Source organism: Dipodomys spectabilis, unplaced genomic scaffold (assembly GCF_019054845.1).
Source record: "Dipodomys spectabilis isolate Male_0828 unplaced genomic scaffold, ASM1905484v1 ptg000210l, whole genome shotgun sequence".
NCBI lineage: Eukaryota > Metazoa > Chordata > Mammalia > Rodentia > Heteromyidae > Dipodomys > Dipodomys spectabilis.
Window position 1 is genome coordinate 4,273,354 of NW_024870887.1, and position 26,784 is coordinate 4,300,137.

Here is a 26,784-nt window from a genome sequence, read left to right on the forward strand (position 1 = left end):
GCCCTTAGTTCAAGCTGTAGGACTACATACACACACAAAAATTCACCTGTGTGTTAAATGGCACAGCAGGGTTATGTACCCCTGAACTTAGGGTAGAGGTTGTCTGTTTTTCAGATTGAGTTTTCCATACTAGTGTATATTGATAAGAACTGGCAGGGATATATTGGCAGGTGGAATGATTCAGGGCCTCCTAAATTTCTGTCACTGAGACTATTATTACGCTAATGTCCCTTCGTTTCTATGCTAAAAGTGACATGGTTATGTTTATGGCACACAGTGAAGGCTGATACAGTCTCCCCTTCCATGCTGTGTTTTTCTTGTTGCCTGGCTGAGTAAATTGCAGACCCTTGGCAGGTACAAAGTGCAGGAATGCCTCCCAGTTGGTGGGGAAAACTATATTTATCATATAAGTTCTACTGTTTGCGCATATTTTATACTGTTCATAATGTACTAATGTGTTTCATATATATAGTTTATAAATGAATATATAGAGGCATACTGATTTGAAGCTCAAGCATTTTGTTATAGCTGATCAGTTCAGTATCCAGGTAAGTTAAAAATAAGTTCAAATTTCCTTGACTAACCCACTCTTACTGAATTATTACCATCAGGAGAGTATCCAGAAATGTGTGTAGGTTATTTTTTTTTTTTAACAAGCAACAGAAATTAAGCCCCTAAATAGGGTATGATTCCTAAAGCCTTCTTCTTTGAAGTTGCTAGGGAAAAAAACCCCACAAAAAACTTTGGGGCTAGTTGTTGCAAATAGGCCATCTGAAACAAGACACCAGTTCCTGTAATATTGTGAAGAGTGTTTGTGGGTTGGTTTATTTTGTGTCGCTTCATCCTAAGCTTGAAAATCAAGCTTCCAGAGGACCATTGTCTAGCCATTCTCCATTTGTTCTTAGAATAGTACCTAACACGTAGAAGTGCCCAGTTTTGTTTTTTTTTTCATTGAATAATGGACTCTTTTCACATTGTGCTTGGTAATACATGTTCCTTCTTTCCTCAACTACCAAAGAAAGAATTGATTTTAGAAGTTCTATGGAAAATTTGAGTGATCCAGTAAAGCCCTTACTTATTCCACTGAACTGCTAACAGTTTTTTTAACGTCCCCAGATTATATTAATTCTGTTAGGGTTCTGTGTTTTTAATGCCTTTGAGAAAGTAGTGTAAATTGGAAGATGATGTAAAGAGCTACTTTTATTTCATTTCTCATTTCAAGTCTCTGTGTCTTTAAGGAAAGGGCTAAGTAACTTGGTCATCCTCCAGATCCAAGAGGAAATGGATTGGAGCAGTTGTGCCTTTGTAGAGCAGATGTTTTGGTTGGAAAGGCTATCAGCCATCTGACTCATAATAAATCCTCAATTCCAGTAAATTCCCAGTTTTCAGTTACAGTAGGTAGGATGCAGGAAAACAGTATCTTCCACTTTGGGATCTTTGAACTTGTTTCACATATTACCACTGTTCCTGGTGCATTACAATGTGTGAGAGGGTGAAAAACGGGGGAGGTCAGGGCAATTCCAGGAATAGACTCAGTCAGCGGTGTTTCTAAGAGAAACCATTGGAGGTAAACCAAAGCCACTGTCCTTCCTGACCTAGTCTTAACAACAACAACAAAAATATAATTGCATGGTGTTTTCCTAAGTTCCTTCGTTAAAATTGATCTTAAATTATGTTAATTTGAGTAATCAAATTGCTGTCTTGGTTCCACTGATCTACTTACAGCCTACAGGATATTTTTTTCTTGTTTCATTTTGGGTAGGGGTCTTTTTTCCTTTTCTATAGAACTTTGGAAGTACTTACATGGTCTTTACATGCTGGATTTCATTTTAGAGTATTCATTTTTATGGGAAGATTTACTCAGTACATACAAGCTTCTCAAAATTTGTTCTTAATAGATGAATCAGAATTACAAGAGGCATGTTAAGTATGTCCTACTTTGTATTGTGAACTTGATTGAGACAATTTTTACTGATTTGGTAAAAGTGGCATCTCTTTTTTCTCCCTCTGATTTTATTTAACACCCTCCCTCTCTCCCATTTCTGAAATGGGAAGAATGTCAAACTCTTCACAGAGATGAGGAATTCAAAGCCTCATTGCTTCTTCAGTCCCATTTCCTCAAGTCAAGGGCCTGGCTCTGATTTCTGCCAGTTTCTCAGGAGATCTGTTTCCAAGTGAAACATCTGCAATCTTGGAGTTAGAAGTTCACTTATCCAGAGCTCCTAATATTTCCCAAATTGGCCTTATGCTTTTCTTATTCAGTGTCAAATTACGTAGCTATATTTAGTAGTATACTTCTCTTGTCATTGTCATTTATTCTTTCCATTTTGAGCAAAATTGATTATCATGAACTCTATACACCATTTAACACAGTACTTGGGAAAGCACTTGTACCTTTGAATTCTAAGGCACGTTTGTCAATATTCAGCATTGCTGTGGCATCTTTTCAGTGTGATAGGAGAGATGGCAGAAGAAATACTGGCCCTGGATTTACCCATTGATGAAAACCCATATGTGGGAGAATCATGACAGATTCTCCCATGATTGCATGGGAAAAGTACGGTCTGTGAATTTGAAGGCAGTGTTTGTTTCCTAGTTGAAGCCTTTCTAATGAGGCACTTTCCTTTAACTCCCTTAAGTCACTTGGATTTCTTGAAATTAACATTACTTCCTCCATAAAAGCCTTTATAGCACCTGTTTTTGCTCTTTTTAGGACCCTGCATATACCTCTTAGAGCATAACTTTAAGCAGTTTTGACCTAATCCTTACTTTTGTTGTGTGCCTACTACGTATTACACAAAACATAGTGGGTCATTAATACATCTTCACCCAGTGAATGAATGGGTGAAGTGTGTGTGTGTGTGTGTGTGTGTGTGTGTGTGTGTGTGTGTGTGTGTGTGTGTATTCTAGTATTGGGGCTTCTTGCTTTCACTTGACTTTTTGCTTATGGCTGGCGCTTAGTCTTTGAGCCATGCATCCACTTCTGGCTGTTTGCTGGTTATTTGGAGATGAGTGTCTCAGATTTGTCTGCCCAGGCTAGTTCTACACTAAAATTCTCAAATGTCAGTACCTTGAGTAGCTAGGATTATAGGTGTAAGCCATAGGTGCCCAGAGATGAATTCTATACTATACTAATGAAAGGAAGGCCAGTCCCAAAGTCACATTCAGTGGAAAAGGAAAATGGAAATACTTAAAGACAAAAGATAAATAATGTACAACATATATTCCAGGGTATATAAGTAAAAAAAGAGCTAATGATTTATAGGAGGGAAGTTCAGAATGTTTTATTAAGGAATTGGAAAGATCTTTTTGTTTTCTTTTGTTGTTTTAGCATAGTTTTTTTTTTTTTTTTCTTTTTTGGTCATGGGGCTTGAACTCTGGGCCTGTGTACTATCCCTCAGCTCTTCAACTCAAAACAAGGGCTCTACCACTTGAGCCACAGTGCCACTTTCAGTTTTCTGGTGGTTTATTGGAGATAAGAGTTTCGTGCCTTTCCTGCCTCGGCTGGCTTTGAACTGTGATCCTCAGATCTCAGCCTCCTGAGTAGCTAGGATTACAGGTGTGAGCCACCAGCACTCAGCTGGTTTTTTTGTTTTTAAACATAGTTTGTGAAACCCAATTTGTGTTGTTATACATGATTGTATATTTACCAATATTTAATTCATATAAATAAACAGTAGACCCATGAATCCAAGCTGAAGGCTCTTACCTTATCTGCTAAGTACATTCTTTTTTTTTTTTTTTTTTTTTTCTGCTAAGTACATTCTTTGATATTTGGTTAAGAGAAACAGTTTTTCATTGAGTGGAATGCATATTCTGGTGTGAATTAGGAATGTTTTGCTGTTAATAGCTTCCCTGGAGAAGTACAACTTGAGAGGATGCTTGGATACTTTCATCATCATTTATGCATCGTGAAATGTCACAATTTCTCTCCATAAGTACAAACTGCAAATGTTCACCAATGGATCTATCTTAAGTCTGCTATTAGTTTAGAAATTAAAGAAATATTCTCCACTAACCCAGGCCAATGATAAACTCTAACTCACTTTATACTCTAAATCTAGCATCAGCACATCTATAATTAGTAAAGTTCTAGAAAACCCACCTACTCAAGTGTTATGCTAAGTCCAACATTTATAGTTTTTCATTTATGGATCTATTAATGTCATGTTTGTCTTCATATGAATATTTCTGGTCTTCCTAACTCACTGTAGAGACACTTTCTTCTTCCTCTTTTGGATCTTGTGTTTCCTTTTTGATTCACGCAGTCCTCATTTAGTAAGTGACAAAGAGTTTTCAAAGCAAATTTGGATGTGACAGAATGATACAGTGAAAAATACACTGTGGCAGGAACCAGCATTCTGAGCTTGGGTTTTAGCCCTATGACTAATTAGTTCTATCTACAATAGAGAAATCACTTTTCTTATCTCAGTGTCTGTGTCTATAAAAATGTGTGGATATTGGAACCATTGATTTCAAGCTTTTCTTCTGAATGTATTATAAACATTTTTGCAAGCAAAATCTTTTTCCTCAGTATCTATTCTGTAAAACTGAGAGAATAGTAGCCATTCTATCTGAAGTGGGGCCCATGGGCCTGGAAGCCTGCCCATTTGGTTTCCCCTTAAAGTATCATGATTCCTAGTTCTTCTCAGAAGACAGGGTGCCGATGTCTGAGGCCCCTTCTAATTATAACATATTCTGGTTGTATTATATTGACCCCCTTATCCTTGTCACAGTCAATGTCTCAGTTATCATTGGTATCATTGATTCAAGTGGAATGTCTCTTACCAATACTGCCTCTTTCCATATGGCTTACTTTTCTGACTCCTAAGAGCATATGGATGTGACCAGTAAGAAGCTCAGGAGACTGAGATTGGGAGGACTGTAGTTTGAGACTAGCTTGGGCAACAAATTAATGAAACTTCCATCTCAACCAGCAAAAAGCTGGTTGGAGCAGCGCATGCCTGTCATCCCAGCCATTCAGGAAGTGTAAATAAGATCATGGTCCAGAACAGCTCAGCCATAAATTCAAAAGAACATATTCAAAACCTTAAAAAAAAAAACCCCAAAACAAGCCAGGTGCCAGTGGCTCACACCTATAATCCTAGCTACTCAGGAGGCTGAGATCTGAGAATCATAGTTTGAAGCCAGCCTAAACAGCAAAGTCCATGACATGCTTATCTCATTTAGCCACCAGATAGCCAGAAATAAAGCCATGGCTCAAATAGTAGAACTTCAAGCCTTGAGTTAAAAAAGCTAAAGGATAGCAATCAGGCACCAATACTGGCAAAAAGAAGAAGAAGAAAATGAGGAGGAAGGGGAAGAGGAACAACAACCTTCTCATTGTATTTTCTAGTTTCCACTATTTTTTTTAACCTGACTTTTTGAAATATAGAGACGTTTATTTTTTTCTTCAATTTTTTCAAAGTACCTTATAGCTTTAGTCATTTATAAATTACAATTCAGGGGTATTAACAGTCATAATGTGGTGAAATCATTAGTACTATGGTTTATCTTTATAAACTCCATATTTAGTATCCTCTGCTCATTTTTAAATGAAGTTGCCCATATTTTTGCTGTTACCTTTTAGTTCTCTAGCTAATCTAGATATTAATCTCTTACAAATATGTGATTTGCAGATATTTTCTCTCATTCTGTGGTTTGCTATCCTAACCTATTAATACTGCCTTTTGATGCATATGTTCTTGGTTTTCATGAAGTTTTTTTCTTTTCCTCTTGTTGTCTACTTACTGTAAAATCCTAAACTTTGTCTAAGACACATTCTTATTCTTTTAGCCCAATGAAATATCATCATCCATCTGTATTCTTCTGTTAAATCACAGATATCTCAATCCATTGCTTTTTAATTCTCTTTTTATGTTTGCATTCCATTTTCTTTAGTTGTAAATCCTCTTAAGTCAGTGCTTCTCAGAGTTTAATGTGTACACAAATCACCTAGGAATTTGTGAAAATGTCCTCCAGGTATAAGTTGCCATTAGTCTGAGTATCAGGGCTCTTAAGTCACACTATCCATTCATGTAAGTTTCATTTGCCTGTGCTGTTCACAGATTTTTATGCCACACCCTCATTTCCAGACTGCTACTAGTCTTCTGTCTCTAGGCATTTTGAATTAGCCTGAAGAAGCAAAACAATCTTCGTTAGAAAATGTTCCTAGTTTATAACCTGACATCGTGCAAGCTGAGAAAGCCAGAACCTCTTTCCTTACCTTTTACCACTTTTCTAAGTCCTTCATTTTTAAGAAGATCCATTTCTCTAATGATTTTTTTTATCTCATTATAAAAGCTAATGCAAAAAAGAAGTCTGATGAATTCATTCTGAATACATAGAAACAATGGGTGAATTCTTCAGACATTAATTATGTTGTACTATCTTGTAAGAGCTTTTATTGAAGAAGAATTTTTTTCTTTTAGCTATCCTTGTCTTTATAAGTACTTCTTTGAGGGTAAAAACTGATTCCTAGAATTCTTTTTTGTCTGTCTTTATTGTTCTTCTCCCAGTGAGTTGTACATGATTGGTGAGCCATAAATTCACCAGCTTAGTGATACCATGTAGTGTGTTGTTTAGAAGTTTGTTAGCCAGAAGATTTCTTTTGGTGTTTTTTTAATTTATAAATTAATTTGAGGTTCTACATATGAGAGAAAAGATGCATTCTTTATCTCCCTGGGCCTGATTTCACTTAACATGATTTTTCCAGGTTTTTTGTTTGCAAATGATGCAATATCATTCTTTCTAATGCATGAATAAAATTCCATTGATTCATTTGTCCACTGAGGGATAAAACATTGGGGTGGTATCCAAGTAAGTGTATTAACTGAAATATGGTAGATTCAGGGGAGAAGGTAAATGATACAGTTCCTTAGAAAGATTAACTCACAGTCTGAAAGGGCAGGGGAGCATCACGGGGAAAAGATACAAATTAAGAGAGGAAGTGGGGAAGAATGCAGTCATAAAATTCAATGGATATCCTATAAAACAAAGTTGAAGGAAGGGGTAGAGTTGGGAGGAATAGGAGAATGATGAAAGGGTGACATTGATCAAAATGCATTGTATTTAAAAACTACTTTGTTGAACGGCTACTCCTTTGTACAACTACTTAAAGATCATTTTTAAAAACACTCTCAGGCATGGTGGCATGCAGCTATAATTCCAGCTACACAGGAGTCCCCATGGCCAGCTCTAGGCAAAAGTGTGAGACCATGCCTGAAAAATAATTTAAACAGAAAAGCATCCTGGGTGTGAATGAAGTGGTTGTGAACCTTTCCCAAAAAGCATGAGGCTCTGAATTTAAATCCCAATGCCACCAAAAACTGTTTTAAAAAATGTTACTTTTGCTTTTCTATTTGTGTTGTGCTATGAGGTTTGACCGTCTGTTAAGCATACCAGTTTGAATTTTCTTCTTATTTCTGGCAGAGGATAATCTGAACCTAGGGGAAAATGACTTATTCTGACCATACTTACACCAGCTTGTTTATATTAAAAAGTAAAAATAACAACACAGATCTCGGCTGTTTATAGCGAGAAGTGGCTGCCCAAGCCCATTTGTGGATCAATAATTCACTGGCAAGCATATGTATGTAATCATTAATACATTTGTCCATCCCGTAATTATTGAATACCCGTTTTGTGTGGCAGGTACCACACGAGGCCCTGGTAATACAAAAATGCACGAAACACGGCCTCTGCTCTTAGGCAGGAGCATAATCAGATAAATTATTATCGGCAAATGTGACATTTTAGCTTTTAAAGTGCTATAGCTAAAGACCTGGAACAGTTCAGAGGAAGACTATTGAATAAGATGATATGTCAAAGGAAGTTTCAGAAGAGCATGTTGCTTCTGAATTGGACTTTAAAGAACAGGTCCAATTAGAAACTTGGGATGAGAGGGTGAGATGCAGGGCTAGGGAAAGGCATCCAGGACTAAATGGCAGAATAGAAACCTGATAGAATGACAGCATGAAGCATGGGTACCTGCTACGGTTAGGAGTGATTTAAAAAAGGGAGATTAGAAAAGACAGTTTGGAGACGCTTAAATATTGAGCCAGTGTAGAGCAAGGAGGGCATAGTATTTACATTGTTTCATAAAACTTACTTTCTTACACAGGACTTTTTCCTGTAGCTAGTTCCAGAGAGCTACAGTTTAAACTTCCCCCAGCCCTACCCCTAATAAATTCCAAACTGCTCTTTAGGTTCTATAGATAAATATTATCAATATTCAAATCAAGAGATTACTGATTACTTCAAAGAGAGAGTCTGTAGCAGGCTTCATTTTCTGTTTTGACACCTGTAGTTTGTACTGGTCTCCAGTTAATAAGGGTGTAGTGCCTGGTGCCTGAAATAACTTGGAAATTACTAATTGTCTTGTAACCATGGACACTAGACAGTCTGAGCCAAATGACCTACTAGTTGGGTGGATGCAGAGGTTTTATTAGCTTAGAAGAGTCCATTCCCTTCTGTCCTCATGCACAGTATAACATGAGAGAAATCTCTGAGTCCTAAAATACAAAGCAGCCTAGAGACAAGAAAACAGAGTATCATTTTCATAGTAGGAAAAATGGCCTGGTAATGGAAAGGATACCAGACCAAGAGTCTGGAAGGAATAGGAGAAGTAAAACTAACATTTTCAACACTTTCTTTATGCTGGGTCCTGTATTTGGCACTTTCACATGCATTTGCAAAAGCTGTGTGAGCCTGTAGCTTCCCATGATGCCCACATTTGGCATATCATATGGAAAAACAAAACATGTAATCTCTTTGCAAATTTTTTTTCTATAGCTAAAAGTTTACTATATTTGAACAGTTCTTTAGTTGTAGGATGAACTTGTGAAATATTTCATATACTTAAATGGTATATTGTCATGGACTTGCTCCCTTTAGCATGAGTGCTTTGTATACATTTTATTTCTTTAGCTGAGGAGGATCAAGATATTCTGATGTTCTGAGGTCCATTTTGAGAATCATGATGGAGCATGATGCTGTTTCAAATCCACCTAGGCAAGCAGCGGGAAGTCCAAGGAGAGCTCCCCTACATCCACAGCCTGCTGCAGCAAGAGATTGCTTTAGTAAGGCTATCTTTTGGAATGTACAGGGTATACAGCTTGCTCCAAGAGTCTCTTCTAGGTTATGATTATGGCCCATCATTCCATAGCATATAGACTTGAATTTTTTTTAGTGCTTATGTCTGTAAATTTTGAGTTACCATGATATCATCTATATTAGTCAGTTTAATAATTATGAGAGAACATGTTGGTTATAAGTGAAGGAAAACACTTCAAACCAGCTTAGACATCTAGGAGCAATTTATTCGCTTTTTAAAACCAGGGGCAGATTGAATAACCACAGTAAGAGCAGGGACACAGCTGGGACAGCCCGTGGGAATAAAAGGTTGGCTGTTGCCAGGGCTGTGGCCACTCTGCTTCTCTCAGCAAACTGGCTGTGTTCTCACACTCCAGCCAGTCATCTTCCATGCCTTACACTTGGTCACAGGTTTTGAAGAAAGGTCCAGCCTTGTCCTAGTCCCACCAGTTATTCCTGTGGGTTAAGAACAGGCAGCACTTTTAGGAGCTATAAGGATCAGGGACTAGGAGTGAGGATTTAGAAGAAAGATGGTTTCCCAAGAAAGGTGAAGAAAGGTCAGCAATATCACAGATGACCACTATTACCAACTGCACTTTAAATACATATCTTTCTGTCCCTTACAAAGTGATGTATTTAGGTAAAGTATTTAATATGCTTTCCCTCTGAGTTAAGTAGATATGCTGTGAATATGGTTAAATGGCATTCCTGTCTGTCTCATATATGCGCAAATAAAAGCACATTGTTAGTTCCACTTGTTTTTGTTGGATTTGTAGAGAAAATGTCACAAGGTTCATATCAATAAGCTTATGTAAAGGCACAATTCAGATATCCTAATATGTAGCTCAATATAATTTATTTTTTTAAAAATTGCAAAAATGGATACTTTAAATCAGGTGTGAGGAGAATCCAGCCTGCTGAAAGTCAAGTACATGATGGAACATATACATATGTTTTCTATTGGCTACCCACAGCCTGTATTGATAATTTTGTATGGTCTGCAAATGCTATTATAAATACTCAAATGGCCCTTTGCAGAGAAAAGGTTCCCCATGCCTTCTTGAAATATACCTGATTGAGAGCAAAGGGTTGTAGGCAGAATCCTATATATTCTAGATTCTTCCACTAACAACTTTTGAGTAGAGAAGTTGACAGAAGTAAGTACACATCGCTTGCTACCAGTGAGGAGCCTGCTGTACCACAGGTGTCCTCAACAGCTTCTTCAGCCTCCTGGCAAAAAGGGTCTATTGCACAGCTTTTAGAGTGGCCTGTAATTTTCACAGAACACTGGTGGTGTTCAGAGTTATGTCTGTTAGGTATAATAATGGATGGAACAGTATTTGACCAACACAATCATGTTCATCATTATTTTAAAAGAGCCAGGATGTTTTTCCCCAAAGTTTATTTGTGCAACATGTGTTTCAATTTAGCTCTATAAACAGCAGCTATAACCATCATATTAAGGGAAAGTACTGCTTCACAAGCAGATTCTTGCACAAATGAAAGCCGTGAAATAGTCTTTGTTTATAAAAATAAGCAAGATATAAGCTTAAAACGTAAAACAAAACAAAACTGCATACTTTATCATCATGACATCTACTAGAAATGAACTCAAGATGTCACTTTTGGAAGTTAGGCAGGTGGCAACCACTCTGTCCCAGTGTCCTGAGCTCACCCTCTAGGGTTGGCTATTTCTAGAACGTTGCAGTTATTTCTTCCTGACCTGGCAATCAGCACTTCTTATTTTCACTGAGTAGAGTTAGTTAATCATAGAATGTGCCTAGCCATACATTATTGAAGGAAGGTGGATATTATGGCCTTAGAACTCCATGGCCCCATCAGTGCCCTTGGAAAGGCATCTTCTTTCTCCAGCTAGTCCACATAAATAACAACTAAATGCATTTTACTTGGCAGTGTAACCTTTAGTCCTTATATTTTTATGAAATTTTATTTTTCATTCTGTCATTTCTAAATATATAAATTTAAAACACATATGTTTTTTTCTGTTTTGAATATCCATTGACTACTAGTTTCAGAGGGAATAGTGTTTTTGTGTGTGTATGCATATGTGTGTGGAAGAGGGGAGTAAACAGAATAGGAAATGGTAATCTTTCAGAGTATTCAGGATTTAGACACTGGGAAACAAGGACAGTAAATATATTTAACTATTGGCTACATTTTCTGCACATGGATTTCTGCACATGGACCTTTGTTTGAGTCCCTACTTTGTAGCTAATAACAATGCTGGGCACAAGTTATAGAATCCTAGACACCTGGGCTTATAATTCATCTTCACTATTTAATCTCTGTTGAGCCTGTTTCTTCATCTGCAAGGGAAAATAGTAATAGAACCTACCTTATGAAGTTGTCATAAAGATTATATGAAACAATTCATCTTAAACACTAAATAAAATGACAGTTGAGTAAACATTGAATAAATGTTAGCTCTTGTTATTGAATATGATAAGAATGTGGAGATACTACCTTTTCCTTTAGAAATTCAGGGTCTATGTGGAATAGAAAAAGTGCTGCTCATGTGGCATGAAGGATTGATAAAGCAATATGGTGAAAACCTAGGGAAACATAGGTCAGATTGCAGCTGAAAAAAATATTAATGTCCTTGCTTCTGTTGATACGTTGTATTATATTTATAGACTTAGGTATGTTAAATCAGCTTTGCATTCTTGGGATAAATCCTATTTGACCTTAGTGTATAATTGTTGGGTTCAGTTGGCTAGTATTTTGTTGAGACATTTTGCATTGATGTCCATCAAGGAGATAGATATAAAGTTCCCTTTTTGTGATGTGTCCTTATCTGGTTTGGGGATGAGTGTAATGCTGGCTTCATAGAATGAGTTTGGTAGTGTTCCTTCCCTTTCTATTTCATTGAAGACTATTGGTGTTAGTTCTCCCTTGCAGGTTGCATGGTTTACCTCATATGTGGAGGCTACAAATGTGCCTATAAATCTATAAGTAAACAAAAGTAGTATGCAAGCAGTTAGAAATGAATTAACTGAAGTATAAATAGACTATGGACAGTACAGTAGTATAATTCTTCAGAAAGATTAATTAAAAACAAAATAAGTGCCAGGAAATGGGTACTTTTAAGAAGGGAGAATGGGGCTAAGGGGAGAGGAGTAGAAAATGGAACGGGGGAAAGGAGTAGAATACAGGCAAGGATGCATTGTACATACTACAGAATTGAGGAAAATAGGGGAAGGGATGGGTTGAAAGGGGGTGAAGATGTTGAAGGAATGACACAGATCAAGATGAATTATATGCATAAACTGCTTTGTTAAATGTCAAAAAATAGATACATAACCTAAAAATTAAGAAAAATGAGGGAAGTGGTAGAAGGGGTGGGTGAGAATGGTGAAGGTGTGACTGATCAAGATGCACTGTATTCATAAATTGCTTGGTTGAATGGCGACTCCTTTGTACAACTACTTAAAGGTAATAAAAATATTCAAAAATATTAATAGAGCAAGTAAACTTACAAAGAATCAGAATTAAAGAAATTAGAACCATACCAATTAAGAAAAGGAAAAAATCTATTGACAAAGGGAATGGAAAATGAAAAATTTTGGTCAAAAGTCTATTAAAATATATGGAGATGGATCCAGTTTTTCCAGATGAGGTAGGGAGAATACGCCTATTTCCATTTGGAGAAACCAAGTCGTAGGTTACTCTGGCAAGTGCTATTTTCATAAGTGATACAAAAAATATCAAAAGATTTTAACCAAGAATTCAATAGATGGTGGAGAAAAGCTGTAAATGATAAACTGAGAATGCTCAGCCTAATTTTACAACACCCTGCTTTATGGCAAGAAGGCTCAAGGTTAGGAATTGGATCACCAGCAGAAGAGCTATTCATCAGAGATGCATATTGCTCCTTTTCCTCATTTTTTTTGGCTCAATTTTAAATCCCTTACTTTTGAATTTGTTTTGCTTTCTGGCTAGACTCTTTTATTAGGTATTTGCACATTTTCAACCACCTATAAGTAGAGAAAGGACCAAAATTCTGAAATGATAAGTGTCATTATATGGCTAGAATGAAACCAAGTAATAGTAGTTATTATTGTTATTACTATTTTGCAGTGCTGTAAAGTTGAGTCCAGAGCCTTGCACATGCTAGGCACAATTCCTACCACTAAGCTATATCCCTAATCTAGTCCTTAAAGTCTTATATACAAAATTATCCTTGTTCTTAAATATTTCTTCTGCTTAGATTTACCCGCATTCTTGCCATATTTACTGTCATGTTATAATGCCAATAAAATACAAATTCAAGTTCTTTTTGGGCGTGGTTATTCTAAATCTGTCTTATGTAATACAAAGCCACTGCTGATTCTAAGTTCTTATTGACCATCTTTCCTAAAGTTTCATTTCCTTTTTCCTTATCATCTTTCCTTGCTTTAATTTTTCTCCATCACATTTGTAAGATATTACATACTTTATGCATACTTTCATGCATGGAAACACTATAAAAGTCTTACTCTCACTTAAAAATTTTGATTTGAATACTGATGTAAGCTGATGGTGACAAATTTGTATTATATGACAGCAGCGGCTCTAAAATACAAACTTCACTAAATGAGATTCTGCTTCAGAAATTTTTGTTTGTTGGTAGGTTGACAAGAACTTACAGATTTTGTAGACTGAGGTATTTGCTTATCTAGCTATAATTTTTTGGTTACCCTAGGAATTGTGGTTTAACTTAATACCACTTAAAATGTAATTTAAATAGTACTAAGTTTTTTAACATACTCTGTGATGACTTTACTATACTTACTTTACCCACAGACTGACTTTGCTAGTAGTGATGTTAGAGTGGTTGTAGGCCCTTTTGAACTAAGAAATCGAATGGTCTTTGTTGTTGTTGTTAAATAATCTTCCTACGTGACCTATGATTTATAACATTTTGGGTTCATTTAATAACTGTGAGCAATTAGTTAATTGGTAGTTTGTATCTGTATTGACACTAATGTTCTCAACATATTGGACTTGTTTAATGATTGCTATCTTGAAATAATTAACATATCAAAGGAATAGACCTAATGATAAATTGTACTTGTATTTACTTTCATTTCCAAGACTAATTTTTTTCTATATCCTTTTGATACTTGCAAAGAGCTTCAATTGAGAATAGTTATATAAATGAGACATTATGGTCTAAACAAAAATGTTGACCCTTATTACATTAGTAGTTGTATTCTTGGCTGGTACCGTCTTTCAGATTTGGATTTTCTTTAATATATTAAGCAGTCATAGATTTGAAGAACTAAAGAGATAAACATCATGGCTCTTCCTAACTGAAGGCAATTTCTATTTAATTCTATTAGTTCATATATGAAATCTTGGAACCCAGATATTCTTCAAATTAGAAAAATATGTTGCGTTTAATTTCATCCATTTACTCATTCTTTCTCTAATTCTTGCCATTGTTTTTGTTGTGTTTATTGTTTTTGTTTTGTGCCAGTCCTAGGTGCTGTCCCCAAGCATTTTTGCTCAAGGCTACCATTCTACACTTGAGCCACCACTTCACTTTTAGCTTTTTTTTTTTTTTTTTCTTTTTGGTCAGTGATGGGGCTTGAACTCTGGGCCACGGTGATTGCTCTGTCACTTGAGCCACAGTGCCACTTCTGGTTTTCTGGTAGTTAATTAGAGATAAAAGTCTCACAGACTTTCCTGACTGGGCTGGCTTTGAACCATGGTCCTCAGATCTCAGCCTCCTGAGAAGCTAGGATTGCAGGCATGAGCCACTGGTGTCTGATTCCACTTAATCAGAGCTAAGAGTCTCACAGGCTTTCTTGCCCAGGCTGGTTTTGAACTGTGATTCTCAGATCTCAGCTGCCTGAGTAGCTAGGATTATAGGCATGAGCTTGGCCATTTTTTTATTTTCATGCAAATTGTTATATATGTACTGGAGATACAACAGGAAAAGTAGCTCATCCGTAGTGAAAACCCACTATAAGCTCCAGCATCCAGTTCTATAAGCCAGTACTGAGCTAGAGTCATTGTTAGATCTCAGCAGAAGAGCATGGCTGTGAGTGCCTGGCAAGTTTGTAAAGGAAAAACACAATATTTTGTAGCTTTAGCAGATTTGGAATCTTTTTCCTCATTTTAGCCTGTGGCACTTTCAGATGGCGCAGATAAAAAGCCCTGAAAATGTATACTTGTACATTTTTAAATGTCCCTTACTATGTCTTAACTATCCCCGCTTTTCCAAATGCTGCCATTAGTGGTTACAATAATCATCTGTAATGTTAGCTTCTAAGAACCATAGTACAAGAGCTTCTTTTCTAATTTCCCAGATGGGAGGGAACACAGAGACAAGCTTGTTAGAGTTACAGAAACTGGAAACAGCACCGTGTGGATTTGTATTTTTGGAACTCTTTGGGTTTATTTAAGCACTCAAAATCAAACGTAGGTATCTATTAGAAATCAAATACCAATTCAGGGAAAACTCATGTGCCATACCAAGAGGAATAAAAGATTACAAGAGTTCATTAAATGAGCTCCTAGAAATAACTAGTTTAGTTTATATTCAGACCAACATTTCATGTGCTTTCGGTAAGATGTCAGCTGACAAACGTGGATTATATAAACCAGGGTCATTCCTTTCTTTAGAGGATTGTTCTTTAAACATTTGTGTCCTTTGCTGGAATAACAATTAAGTAGAAAGTTAAAAAGTAGGAACTGGAACTAATTATAAATTATCCATAGATATATGGTTGTGAATGATCTCAGTGGCCTCTGTTGTTTTGACAGGTTTTTTTGTTTTGTTTTGTTTTGTTTTTGCACGGTTTGGGTTTTGAAATAATAGACTGCCACCTTGACCTTTCACAAGGACATTCAGTATTCAGAGGATGGTATTTAAAAGTCATTGCTTTTCTGGGTCTGGCTTACTTCACTTACTAGAATCTTTTCCAAGTCTTTCCATTTCCTTATGAATGGCACAATATCATTCTTTCCAATATATGAATAAATTTCATTTTGTACATATACCACATTTTCTTGATCCATTTGTCCATTGAACATAGTTGTGCTGTATCCTGGTTTGTAATATTTTGGGTAAATGCCTAGGAATGGAATTGTTGTATCATATGGTAGTTCTGTGTTTAATTTTTGAGGAATCTCCATATTGCTTTGCAGATTGGTTGAACGAGCTTACATTCCCACCAAATTAAAGTTCCCTTTTGGCCACATCTCACCAATATTTGTTGTTTTTTTCTTGGTGATGGCCAGTCATACTGGGGTGAGATGAAATCTCATTGTTGTTTTGGTTTACATTTCCCTTATGGCCAGAGATGTTGGAGCATTTCTTCGTGTGTCTATTGGCCATGTTTACTTCTTCTTCGGGGAACTCTATTAAATCAAGTAAGCCAGATCCAGAGAAACAAAGGTGCTGTGGTTTCCTTCGTTTGTAGTAGTTAGAGTGTACCTATAAATCTAGAAGTAAACACAATGGGATGGGCTGTGCACAAGTGTTACAAATAAATTAAGTATAATATAATAGAGAGCCCAAGTAGTATAATCTTTTAGGAAGACTAGGTCAAACCCAACAAAATCAACATCAGGATATGTATGCATACAAAAGAGCAGGTGGGGTCAAAGGGAGAGAGGTAGACTAAGGAAAAGTGGAAGAGGATGGGGGGATAATGCAGTTAAGAATTCATTGTATATAGCACAAAGTTAAGAAAAGTAAGGGAAGGAGTGCATTGAAGGACAGTGAGAATGTTGAGAGGGAGTGACACTGATCAAGATGCATTGTATTCATAAACTGCTTTGTTAACATGATTCCTCCTTTGTACAACTACATAAAGATACTTTTTAAAAAGTTAAAGTTTTTTTTGTCTTTCTTCTAGAAGTCAATCTAAGTATGAAGAAGATTCTTATGCCTGGATCATACAATGATTTTGTCTCTATGAGTAGAATTTCTTCGATCTTAGTTTAGACATTTTGAGTTTCAGAGATATGCACTTAGGTCTTTCCATCTGTTTAGGACCCCAAGTAATATTAAAACTTTATCTTCTATGTTTTATAGAAAGGAAAATTCAAGATGGAAAATATTAGCATCCGTAAAAGAGAAATTTGATAAGCAAGCTTAGACTGGAAATCTGGGCTCCCTTGTTGAGACCACTAGTTGTAGAGAACTTGGTTTAATATTGGGCAGGTGTCAGCACTTTAGTTTTCAGGCTTTATTGGTGGCAACAAATTTTATAAAGCAAGAGCCTACAAACATTCATTAGATATAGAAAGTAAAGACTATTCTTCACTAACTTATTCATGCAACAAACACACTGATTTCTGGGTGCCAGGTACTGCCAAGATCTTTCTCTTTCCTACTTACTCATCCACTGGTTCTCCAGTTCAGGGAAAAGAAAGCACAAAAACTAAATCCATGCTTCTTTTATCCTGCTACTTAAAATTTATATCCCAGAATTATTGACTAGCATTAATTCTATAACTGTCTAAATTTTCTGTGATATCAGAACTGCCCCCAAAGTAAAAATCAAAAGCTAGACTAAGAAAAAGAACTGATTTAAATTTTTTTAATTTTATGTATGAATTATCATACATTAATAGTAGGAAGAAGTTTCATGCATACAAATATACTTTGAACAAGTTCAACTCCTCTTATATCCATCTTCTCCTTTTTCAAACCATGTTTGGTATGAAAGAAAATATTTGTAACCATGTGGCCAGAAAGGGTTGACAATCCTACTAAATAACAAAAAAAGATCAAGTACCTTAAAGAAAACTAGGTAATGGATTTGATCAGGAAATTTACAGAAGGAATATAAATGTTCAGTGAAAAGTCATTTGACCTCACATTGAATTCACATTGGGATGTATTTTCAGTTATCAAATTGCCAAAATTAAATTAAAGAGTGATCGTAGTCAGTGCTACCCAGTTATTTGGGGTAAAGGTAAATAGACTTCCATGTAGAAATTTAAGGTTCCACATGTAAATTGCACCAAGTTTTCAGGAAAACAATGTTAAATTCTATTAAAATGTAAAATATTTCTAAATCTTTACCCTAACAAGTTGTTTTTGTTGTCTATTAAGAAACATGAGTCCCATCAGTAAAGAACATACATGTGGGCTGGGAAGGTGGCTCAGTGGTAGAGTGCTCGCCTTGCATGCCTGAGGCCCTGGGTTCGATTCCTCAGCACCACATAAGCAAAAAGAAAAAAGCCGGAAGTGGCGCTGTGGCTCAAGTGGTAGAGCGCTATCCTTGAGCTGAAGAGCTGAGGGACAGCGCTCAGGCCCAGAGTTCAGGGCCCACGACCGGACTCCCCCCAAATAAAAAGAACATACATGTATGTTTATGTGTATATATACATATATATGTAAATATGTATACATAAGAATATTTATTACAGTACTAACAAGAGACAAATTTGCCAGGGAAATGGTTAAATAAAAGATAAATCCATGCCTGGGAATGTTTATATGGCTATTTAAAAAGCAGTTGATAGAGTGATATATGTAATATGAATCTATTAGAGAACACAAAACAGAAGGTTAAAGAGATGTTTACATGCAAATGTGTGAGTGTGTGTTTATGAGTACAAACAAAGCTTCCAAAGCTACACAGTGGACATTGGTTACCTTGAGAAGTAGAGAGCTATATGGTTTGAATTGTTAAAACAAGCCTAATTTGGGCTGGGAAGTTGGCTCAGTGGTAGAGTGCTTGCCTTGCATGCATGAGGCCCTGGGTTTGATTCCTCAGTACCACTAAGCAGAAAAAAGCCAGAAGTGGTGCTGTGGCTCAAGTGGTAGGGCACTAGCCTTGAGCTGAAGAGCTGAGGGACAGTGCCCAGGCCCAGAGGTCAGCCCCCACGACTGACCAAAAAAAAAAACAAGCCAAATTTTTGTAATATATAAAAAAAAGCATGAAGTTAAATAAAGAATGAAAATGGGAGGGGAAGAAGCAGAGACAAGAATGTTTTTGAAGCAAAAAACTAGAGTCCAAGTGATCATCCACGTCCCAAACTGTTTATAGACACCAAGTAAGAAAAGGATGGAGAAACATTGCAGTGTTTAGTGTGTGTCCTTGGAGAGAGTAACCTTGAACTAGTAGAGTCAAAGAGCAAGGATACCTCTCAATGAGAGAGATTAGGGAATTTTAGGGGAGACTAGGTAGAGCCTAGCAAGGTTACTTTCTTTCTTTTTAAAAATTTAACTTTTAGGATGAAAGATACATTATGATTCTTGTTTCATATGTACATTTCACTCTTGTGCCTCTTTTTTTTGGTGGTGGGGGGGGTTCTTACTGTGATTTGAACTAAGGGCCTTATATTTTCAAGGTGGTCTACTAGTTGAGCCATGCTTCTTGTCATTTTTTTTTTGCTTGACTTTTTGGGTAGATTCTTGCATTTATTTCCTAGGCCTGTCTTGGTCTGATCTTCCTGCAGATAGTCTCCTGCATAACTGGACCACAGGAGTACAACATCTTGCCCAGCTTATTGATTGACAGAAATTTTAAATGGGCATGGTATTAGAGTTATTCTAATTCAATATTTTATTCAGAATAGATATTTCATGGCAGATACTTGATTTGGCAATAATTGATTTAGGACACTTCATCAATGTTGCCTTGGTTGATTCCGATAGCCAGAGTATTTTTATTCTTGTTTTTTAGTTATAAATTACAACAACTGCAGCTTTATTTTTTTTTACTTTTGTTTAGATACATTACAGTGTTCAGGTACATTGATCACAATAATCATGCTTAGATCAGTATTTTATCCATTGCATTCTTATGAATTGACATTTAAGATATGTAGACCATCCATGTCCAATGTAATGAAGTAGACACGTATTCATTCAATTTACTTGTATGATGTCATACTTTGTGGGGACATATTTCTGGCAAAGTTTTGTTACCTAAGTAATTTGCAGCATACCATAAAGGTAGGTATAATAAGATTACTGAGTATTTTAATGTTTTGTGTTGATGTTTTAGAATAGAAATGTTTTACCTATATGTTTACTACAATTCACTCATTTTTTGTTACCACAAGATTCACTCCCCTCCTCTACCTGGATGTGAGAATAAGTGACTTGTAGAGGCTTGTGCCTCACTCTTTATGGCAGGCTTTTTTGGTCAAGAACTTTGAGAGCCATAGCTGTAGAGGAGTGATGAGTTTTGTGGTAAAGGATGTCCTGAACTGTTCAGCTTGATTAAGGAGCTCACAAAGCATGGCTTCAATGACAGAGACTGTGAGCTGGCTCTTCATTAATAAGATATTTGAAGAAAACTGGGTGTGGTGGGGCATAATCCCAGTATTCAAGGCACTAACGCAGAAGGATCACAGGCTCATGCCTACAATCCTACCTGCTCAGGAGGCTGAGATCTGAAGATCACTGTTTGAAGGCAGCTTGGGCAGGAAAGTTTGTGACACTCTTACCTCCAATAAATGACCACCAAAAGCCAGAAGTGGAGCTGTGGCTCAAGTGGTAGAGAGCTAGTTTTGAGGGAAAAAAAAAAAAAAAAAGCTCAGGCATAGCACTTAGTCCCTGAGTTCAAGCCCTAGGACCAGCATGCGCGAGAGCACACACACACAAAGTTCAGAGAGCAGATACTCATGATACTGTTTTTCACTTCCTGTCTAAGGATGTAAATGAAGATCCTGGAGAAGATGTGGCCCTCCTTTCTGTCAGTTTTGAGGACACTGAAGCTACCCAGGTGTACCCCAAGCTGTACTTGTCACCCCGAATTGAGCAGTAAGTGTCAATGTCATTAAGTAGCCTGTGCTTCTCCTGGCTCACCAGTGTGGTCCTTGCTCTTTCCATTGTCACTTGTGAACTCAAAATGATTTCTCTTTATTAACTTTGGTTTCCTTAGAAATTTGCTGCATTAGTTCTAATGGCACAGTATATGCAGATAGTGCTTGACAATGTAATCTCTCATGAACATATTTGTGCAGTTTGTGTGTGAAATCTGGGTATTTGAATATTGGAGAGAAAAGTACAGACAAGAGTCCAAAGTTGTGATTCCCTCCACGTATGCCTTGAGGTTCATGAGCAATCATGTTACCTAAAGAGGACTAAAAGTAAAACCTGACCTGACAGTTGTTAGTTTATGGAAAAAAAATATAACTGGTGTCTCTAAAATAGTAAGAAAAGTATTTAGAAGTTAGTAAAAGTGGTAGGAAAAAAGCAAGATAGTTTAAAAAGATGATGTTTGAATTGTCTCTTTGTTTAAACAGCTGCATATGATTTGAGATAGCATCCAGCTACATAGTAGAAGCCGTGTGATATCACACTTATTCTCCCAAGTAGCTTTTCTCCATAGTAATAAGTTTTATACGGATTCACTTAACAATGTGCTTATTGTTGACCAGATGCTTTAGTAGCTTATTCTACTTCAAAGGAAGCTGAGGGTCATTGAAAATGGATTATAAGCAGATTTGGTTGGGAACCACTGACATGACAGATTTTTCATCAGCAGAGTTTTTACATATTCTGAGGGAAATGTATTATTAAAGTCCTTTGTTAGTCATTTAGTTGGGGTTGGCTGATTTCTGCCTGTGAGTAGATGTGGTCACCATCTAACATTCTTCTTCTGAACCATTTGTATCCTCTGTGACCTTAAGAGTACTAAGTTATAAGTCATGGACACCCCATAGTACAGATACAGTATATAGCTGTTATACTCAAATATGGGAGACTCTCATTATTTTTGTATTTCTGACAGCTTCTAGAACAGAATTTCAGAGAAGCAGGCATTCAGTGAATGTTTACTTTATATATGTAATGTTTTGGCAGTACTAGGACTTGAACTCAAGGCTTCTTACTTACTAGACAAGTGCTCTACTACTTGAGCCATGCCCATAGTATTTTTTGTTTGCATTATTTTTAATAGAGTCTCGTGTTTATTCTTGGGCTAGCCTGATTTTACTATTTACACTTTCCACTTAGGTGGGATGACAGGCATGAATCATCATGCCCAGCTTTTTGTTGGCTAAGAATGAGGTGTTGTGAACTTTTTGCCTAGGCTAGCCTCGAACCATGTTCATCCCAATCTCTGCCTCCCAGATCACTGATGTTATGCATGTGAGCCACTGCTTCTAGCTTGAATGTTTTATATGTGCATTGCCGGTACTGACCTGTGTTAGTCAGAGGATTGCTAAGTACGATTAAGTGCTAAGAGGCCAGAGACTATTGAGTCAAACAGATTCTGCCATTTAGGAGCTGGCAAACTATTTAACATCTCTGTGCTTGTTTCCTTGGTCATAACATAGACATAGTAATACCTATTTCAAACTGTTGTTTGAACTATTAAGCACATTAAAACATTAACTGCAGTGCCTAGCACGACAGCAAACCCTCAGCAATAGTAGTACTTAGTGTTGTTATTGTTACTAATAGAGTTCATAGCAGAAGAATGAGTGGTTAGCCAGGGATAAGACAAGGCAGAAAAGGAAAGGATGCATGAATAAGTGAGCAAGTACTTGTTCCAGACTAGCCCTCTCCGTGTGTATGTAATGAGTTAAGAACAAAAGATTATTAAAGAAACAATTACAAAATGTGGAAAAAACTAAATATATTACTTAAGCCATAGATGGGATTTTTCCAGCTCAAAAAAAATCAAATATTTACCAAAATCTAGGTTATTTTTCTTTGAAATTATTATACTTAGATTGCAAGTAAGCTTTCTAGTAAAATATTTTTACTCTAAAAATCTAATATAATATGAGAAACTAATAAGGGAAAATACATTTAAAAAGTCATTTTTCTGACTCCCAAAATCCAGCTTTCAACCTTCTTTCCTGTTGTGTATACCCGTGCATACATGTGTATACATGTATGTGTATGTAGTACACATGCATGCATGTGTGTGTGTGTGTGTGTGCATACAAGTCCTGGGGCTTGAACTAAGGGCCTGAGCACTGTCCCTGAAGGTTACTTGTAGATCAAATTCTCAAGGACTTTCCTGCATTGGCGGGCTTTGAACTATGATCCTCAGATGTCAGCCCCCTGAGTAGCTAGAATTACAAGCAGGAGCCTCCAGTGCCAGGCTATTCTCTGTTTTCAGTGTGAAGAACTAGATGCTGCACTTTTCTATTACTTCTCCTTTAAGCCATCCCATAGCCAGACTTAGTTCACATTTTCTCAGTTTACCTCTACTCTTTTTTTTTTCAGATAAAACCAGTTTTTATTCATTGGTCTTTATCTATATAAGTGCCAGTGGTTCCCAATTAGAAGGGATATTTAATACTATCTGAAATTGTTTTTTTTTAAATAAACGTATTTTTTTTATTGTGAAAATACTGTACAGAGGGGTTACAATTACATGGGCAAGATAATGAGTACATTTCTTATCAAGCATTATAGCCTCCTCCTTTGTTTCCCCTTCCCATCCCTTCGCATCCTCCCCCCCACCAAAGTTGTAAAGTTCGTTTTTTCGACATAACGACTTGTACATCTCATTGTTGCAATGGGTCCTCCTATATCCCTGTTTTAACGAATTTTTTTCCCCTTCCCCTCCACATATACCAACATCATATATAGTGAAAGCAGGGGTTATACCATGAGGGAGGGACATACAAAGCAACAAAGACATAATCTTATAAATACGTTAGAAACAATCGCATGAAAGATCTCTTTTTTTTTGTCAGTCATGGGGCTTGAGCTCTAGGCCTGGGAGCTGTCCCTGAGCAATTCAGCTCAAGGCTCATGCTCTACCACTTGAGCCACAGCGCCACTTCTAGTTTTCTGGTGTTTTCTTTTTTAATTGTGATTAAGTGATTACATAATTTCCTAAATTTCACAGTGTTGTGGGATAGTGATGCTCATTTAAAGTCACAAACTCATTCTAACTTTCCTGGAGCAAATTGTCTATCACGGTCTATAACATATAACAGCGTACACATATATACCATACCATACATGTGATCAACAGCATGGGGTTATTTAGTAGTGGTTCGACCAAATGAGTGGGAGTTCTTTGTTTCTTTTTTTTTTTGTCGGTCCTGGGGCTTGAACTCTGGGCCTGGGCGCTGTCCCTCAGCTCTTCAGCTCAAGGCGAGCGCTCTACCACTTGAGCTACAGCGCCACTTCCGGTTTTCTGGTGGTTTATTGGAGATAGGAGTCTCACGGTCTTTCCTGCCCGGGCTGGCTTTGAACCGCTATCCTCAGATCTCAGCCTCCTGAGTAGCTAGGATTACAGGCGTGAGCCACCAGCGCCCGGCGAGTTCTTTGTTTCTTAAGCCCTGTAAATTTTGTCGTATCACCTAACATTTTGGATTTAACATCCACTTATCAGGGAGACCATGTACCGTTTGTCTCTTTGCTCTTGGCTTATCTCACTCAACATGATTTCTTCTAGCTCCATCCATTTCCCTGCAAATGCCATTATTCTGTCATTTCTAATGGCTGCATAATATTCTATTGTGTATAGATACCACAATTTTTGGATCCATTCATCTGTGGTGGGGCATCTGGGTTGTTTCCATATCCTAGCTATTGTGAACAGTGCTGCAATAAACATGGAGGTGTATGTTGGTTCCTGTTGTTCAGGGTAGATACCTAGAAGTGGTATGACTGGGTCATAAAGGAGGTCAATATTTAGCTTTCTGAGGACCCTCCAGATTGCTTTCCAAAGTGGTTGTATAAGTGTACATTCCCACCAGCAGTGTAATAGGGTTCCTTTTTCTCCGCATCCCCTCCAGCATTTGTCGTTGGCTGACTTGTGGATGTGGGACATTCTGACTGGGGTAAGGTGGTATCTCAGGGTTGTCTTTATTTGCATTTCCTTCACAACCAGGGGTGGTGAACATTTCCTCATGTGTTTCTTTGCCATTTTTATTTCTTTATCTGAGAAGTCTCTCTTTAGTTCCCTTGCCCATTTAGTAATTGGTTTGTTAGGTTTGGGAGGGATTAGTTTCTTGAGTTCCCTGTATATACTGGATCTTAACCCCTTGTCTGATATATTGCTGGTAAATATTTTTTCCCAATTAGTTGGTTGTCTTTCTAGCTTGGTTAAGATAGATTTAGCTGTGCAGAAGCTTTTTAAGGTAGTCCCATTTGTCGAGTCTCTCTCCAATTTGTTGTGACCGTGGGACTCTGTTCATGAAGTTCCTTCCTATGCCTATAAGTTCAAGTGTCTCTCCTACTCTGTCCTGCAGTAGTTTCAGAGATTCAGGTTTAATGTTAAGCTCTTTAATACATTTTGAGTTGATGTTGGTGCATGGTGATAGACTGAGGTCCACTTTTAGTCTTCTGCATGTGGCCGCCCAGTTTTCCCAGCACCAGTGGTTGAAGAAGCTGTGTTTCTTCCATTGTATGTCTTTGGCTCCTTTGTCAAGTTTGCCTCTACTCTTGCTGCTGAACCTTTGCTAGCATTGTTCCATGTGTAACCCTTTCTTCCTGTTGAAGAAAACATTTTCTATAGCCTTAGTCAAATGCCCTCCCTACCTACCATTTTCCCATACACAATCAGTGTAGCCTTCTTGGGACTTAATTGTAGTCTGCTAATATAGCTTTAGTTTGAGAGGTGGCTACTTATTGTTAAGGAAAAGTCTTCTCATTATTACCTAATTGGCAGTCATTTATAGACTCTTAGTGATTCTCACCAAAAAAAAATTAACCACTGTATTGGAAATTCTCAAAATTTCCTGGGTTGGTACAAATTCACTTACAATAACTGCATTCATATTACAGAAGTAAACAACCAAAAGTTCCTGTGTTGTAAGTAGAAGCTATCATGGTTTAGCCTGGGTTAAAATGGAAGGCAATAAAGTTGAGCTATGACTTTATAAGGACTTGCATATTTGCTAAAATTATTGTTGTATAATCTCTCCTTATCTGTGGTTTCTCTTTCTGAGCATTCAGTTACCCACAGTCAACTGTGGTCTGAAAATATTAAATGGAAAATTCCAGAAACAAATAACTCATAAATTTTAAATTGTATACCATTTGTCTTAGCATGATGAAATCTTGTGCCATCCTGTCAGGGACATGAATCATCCCTTTGTCCAGCATGTCCACACTGTATATGCTGCCTTCCCAGTGCCCATGTTCACGTAGCCCTCATTTTACTTAATAGTGGCCTCACCGTGTAAGAGTAATGATGCTAACAATTCGGATATGCCGAAGAGAAGCTGCATAGTTGTTCCTTTATGTGAGAAGTTAGAAGTTCTTAATAAGGGAAGAATTAAAAAGTATTTGTTGAGGTGGCTGAGAGCTATGATAAGAACAAATGTTCATGAAACTGTATAGAAAGAAAAAGAAATCTGTGCTAGTTTTGCTATTGCACCTCAAACTGTAAAAGTTACAGTTGTTCTGTTTTATTATAGAATTATTGTTAGTTGTCAATATTGTGCCTTATTTATAAGTTAAACTTTATCAGATGTTTGAATGTATGTTTAGGAAAAAGCATTGTATATTTGAGGTTTAGTGTGACCTGCAGTTTCAGGGATCTTTTGTCTTCGTGGATAAGAGGGGACTTCTATAATAGCCGTGGTTCATTCTTGCTGAATTCAGAGCATGGAACAGAAGCAGTGCCATTTTAAGAAGGCTCTCGGCTTGTGAAAGGGCTTAAGAATTGAGTGAAAAGGGATTCATATTATCTTTTTTTATTGTGTTAAACTCTTACTTGATACTTATGTTTTATGCTGTCTCATCAACAGTTAACATTGATTTTAAACTCAGTCATGGAGAGATCTTAAGAAGTC

At 37.0% G+C, this 26,784-nt stretch overlaps 1 protein-coding gene across 2 annotated transcripts in view; it reads left to right on the forward strand.

Moving 5' to 3' along the window:
* Positions 1-26,784, forward strand: part of Babam2 (BRISC and BRCA1 A complex member 2) — a 397,121-nt gene that overhangs the window by 200,242 nt on the left and 170,095 nt on the right. For both annotated transcript variants that reach the window (XM_042696762.1, XM_042696763.1), the window contains exon 7: positions 20,721-20,830. In XM_042696762.1, the coding sequence (XP_042552696.1) occupies positions 20,721-20,830 (110 nt within the window). The remainder of the gene's footprint in view (positions 1-20,720; positions 20,831-26,784) is intronic.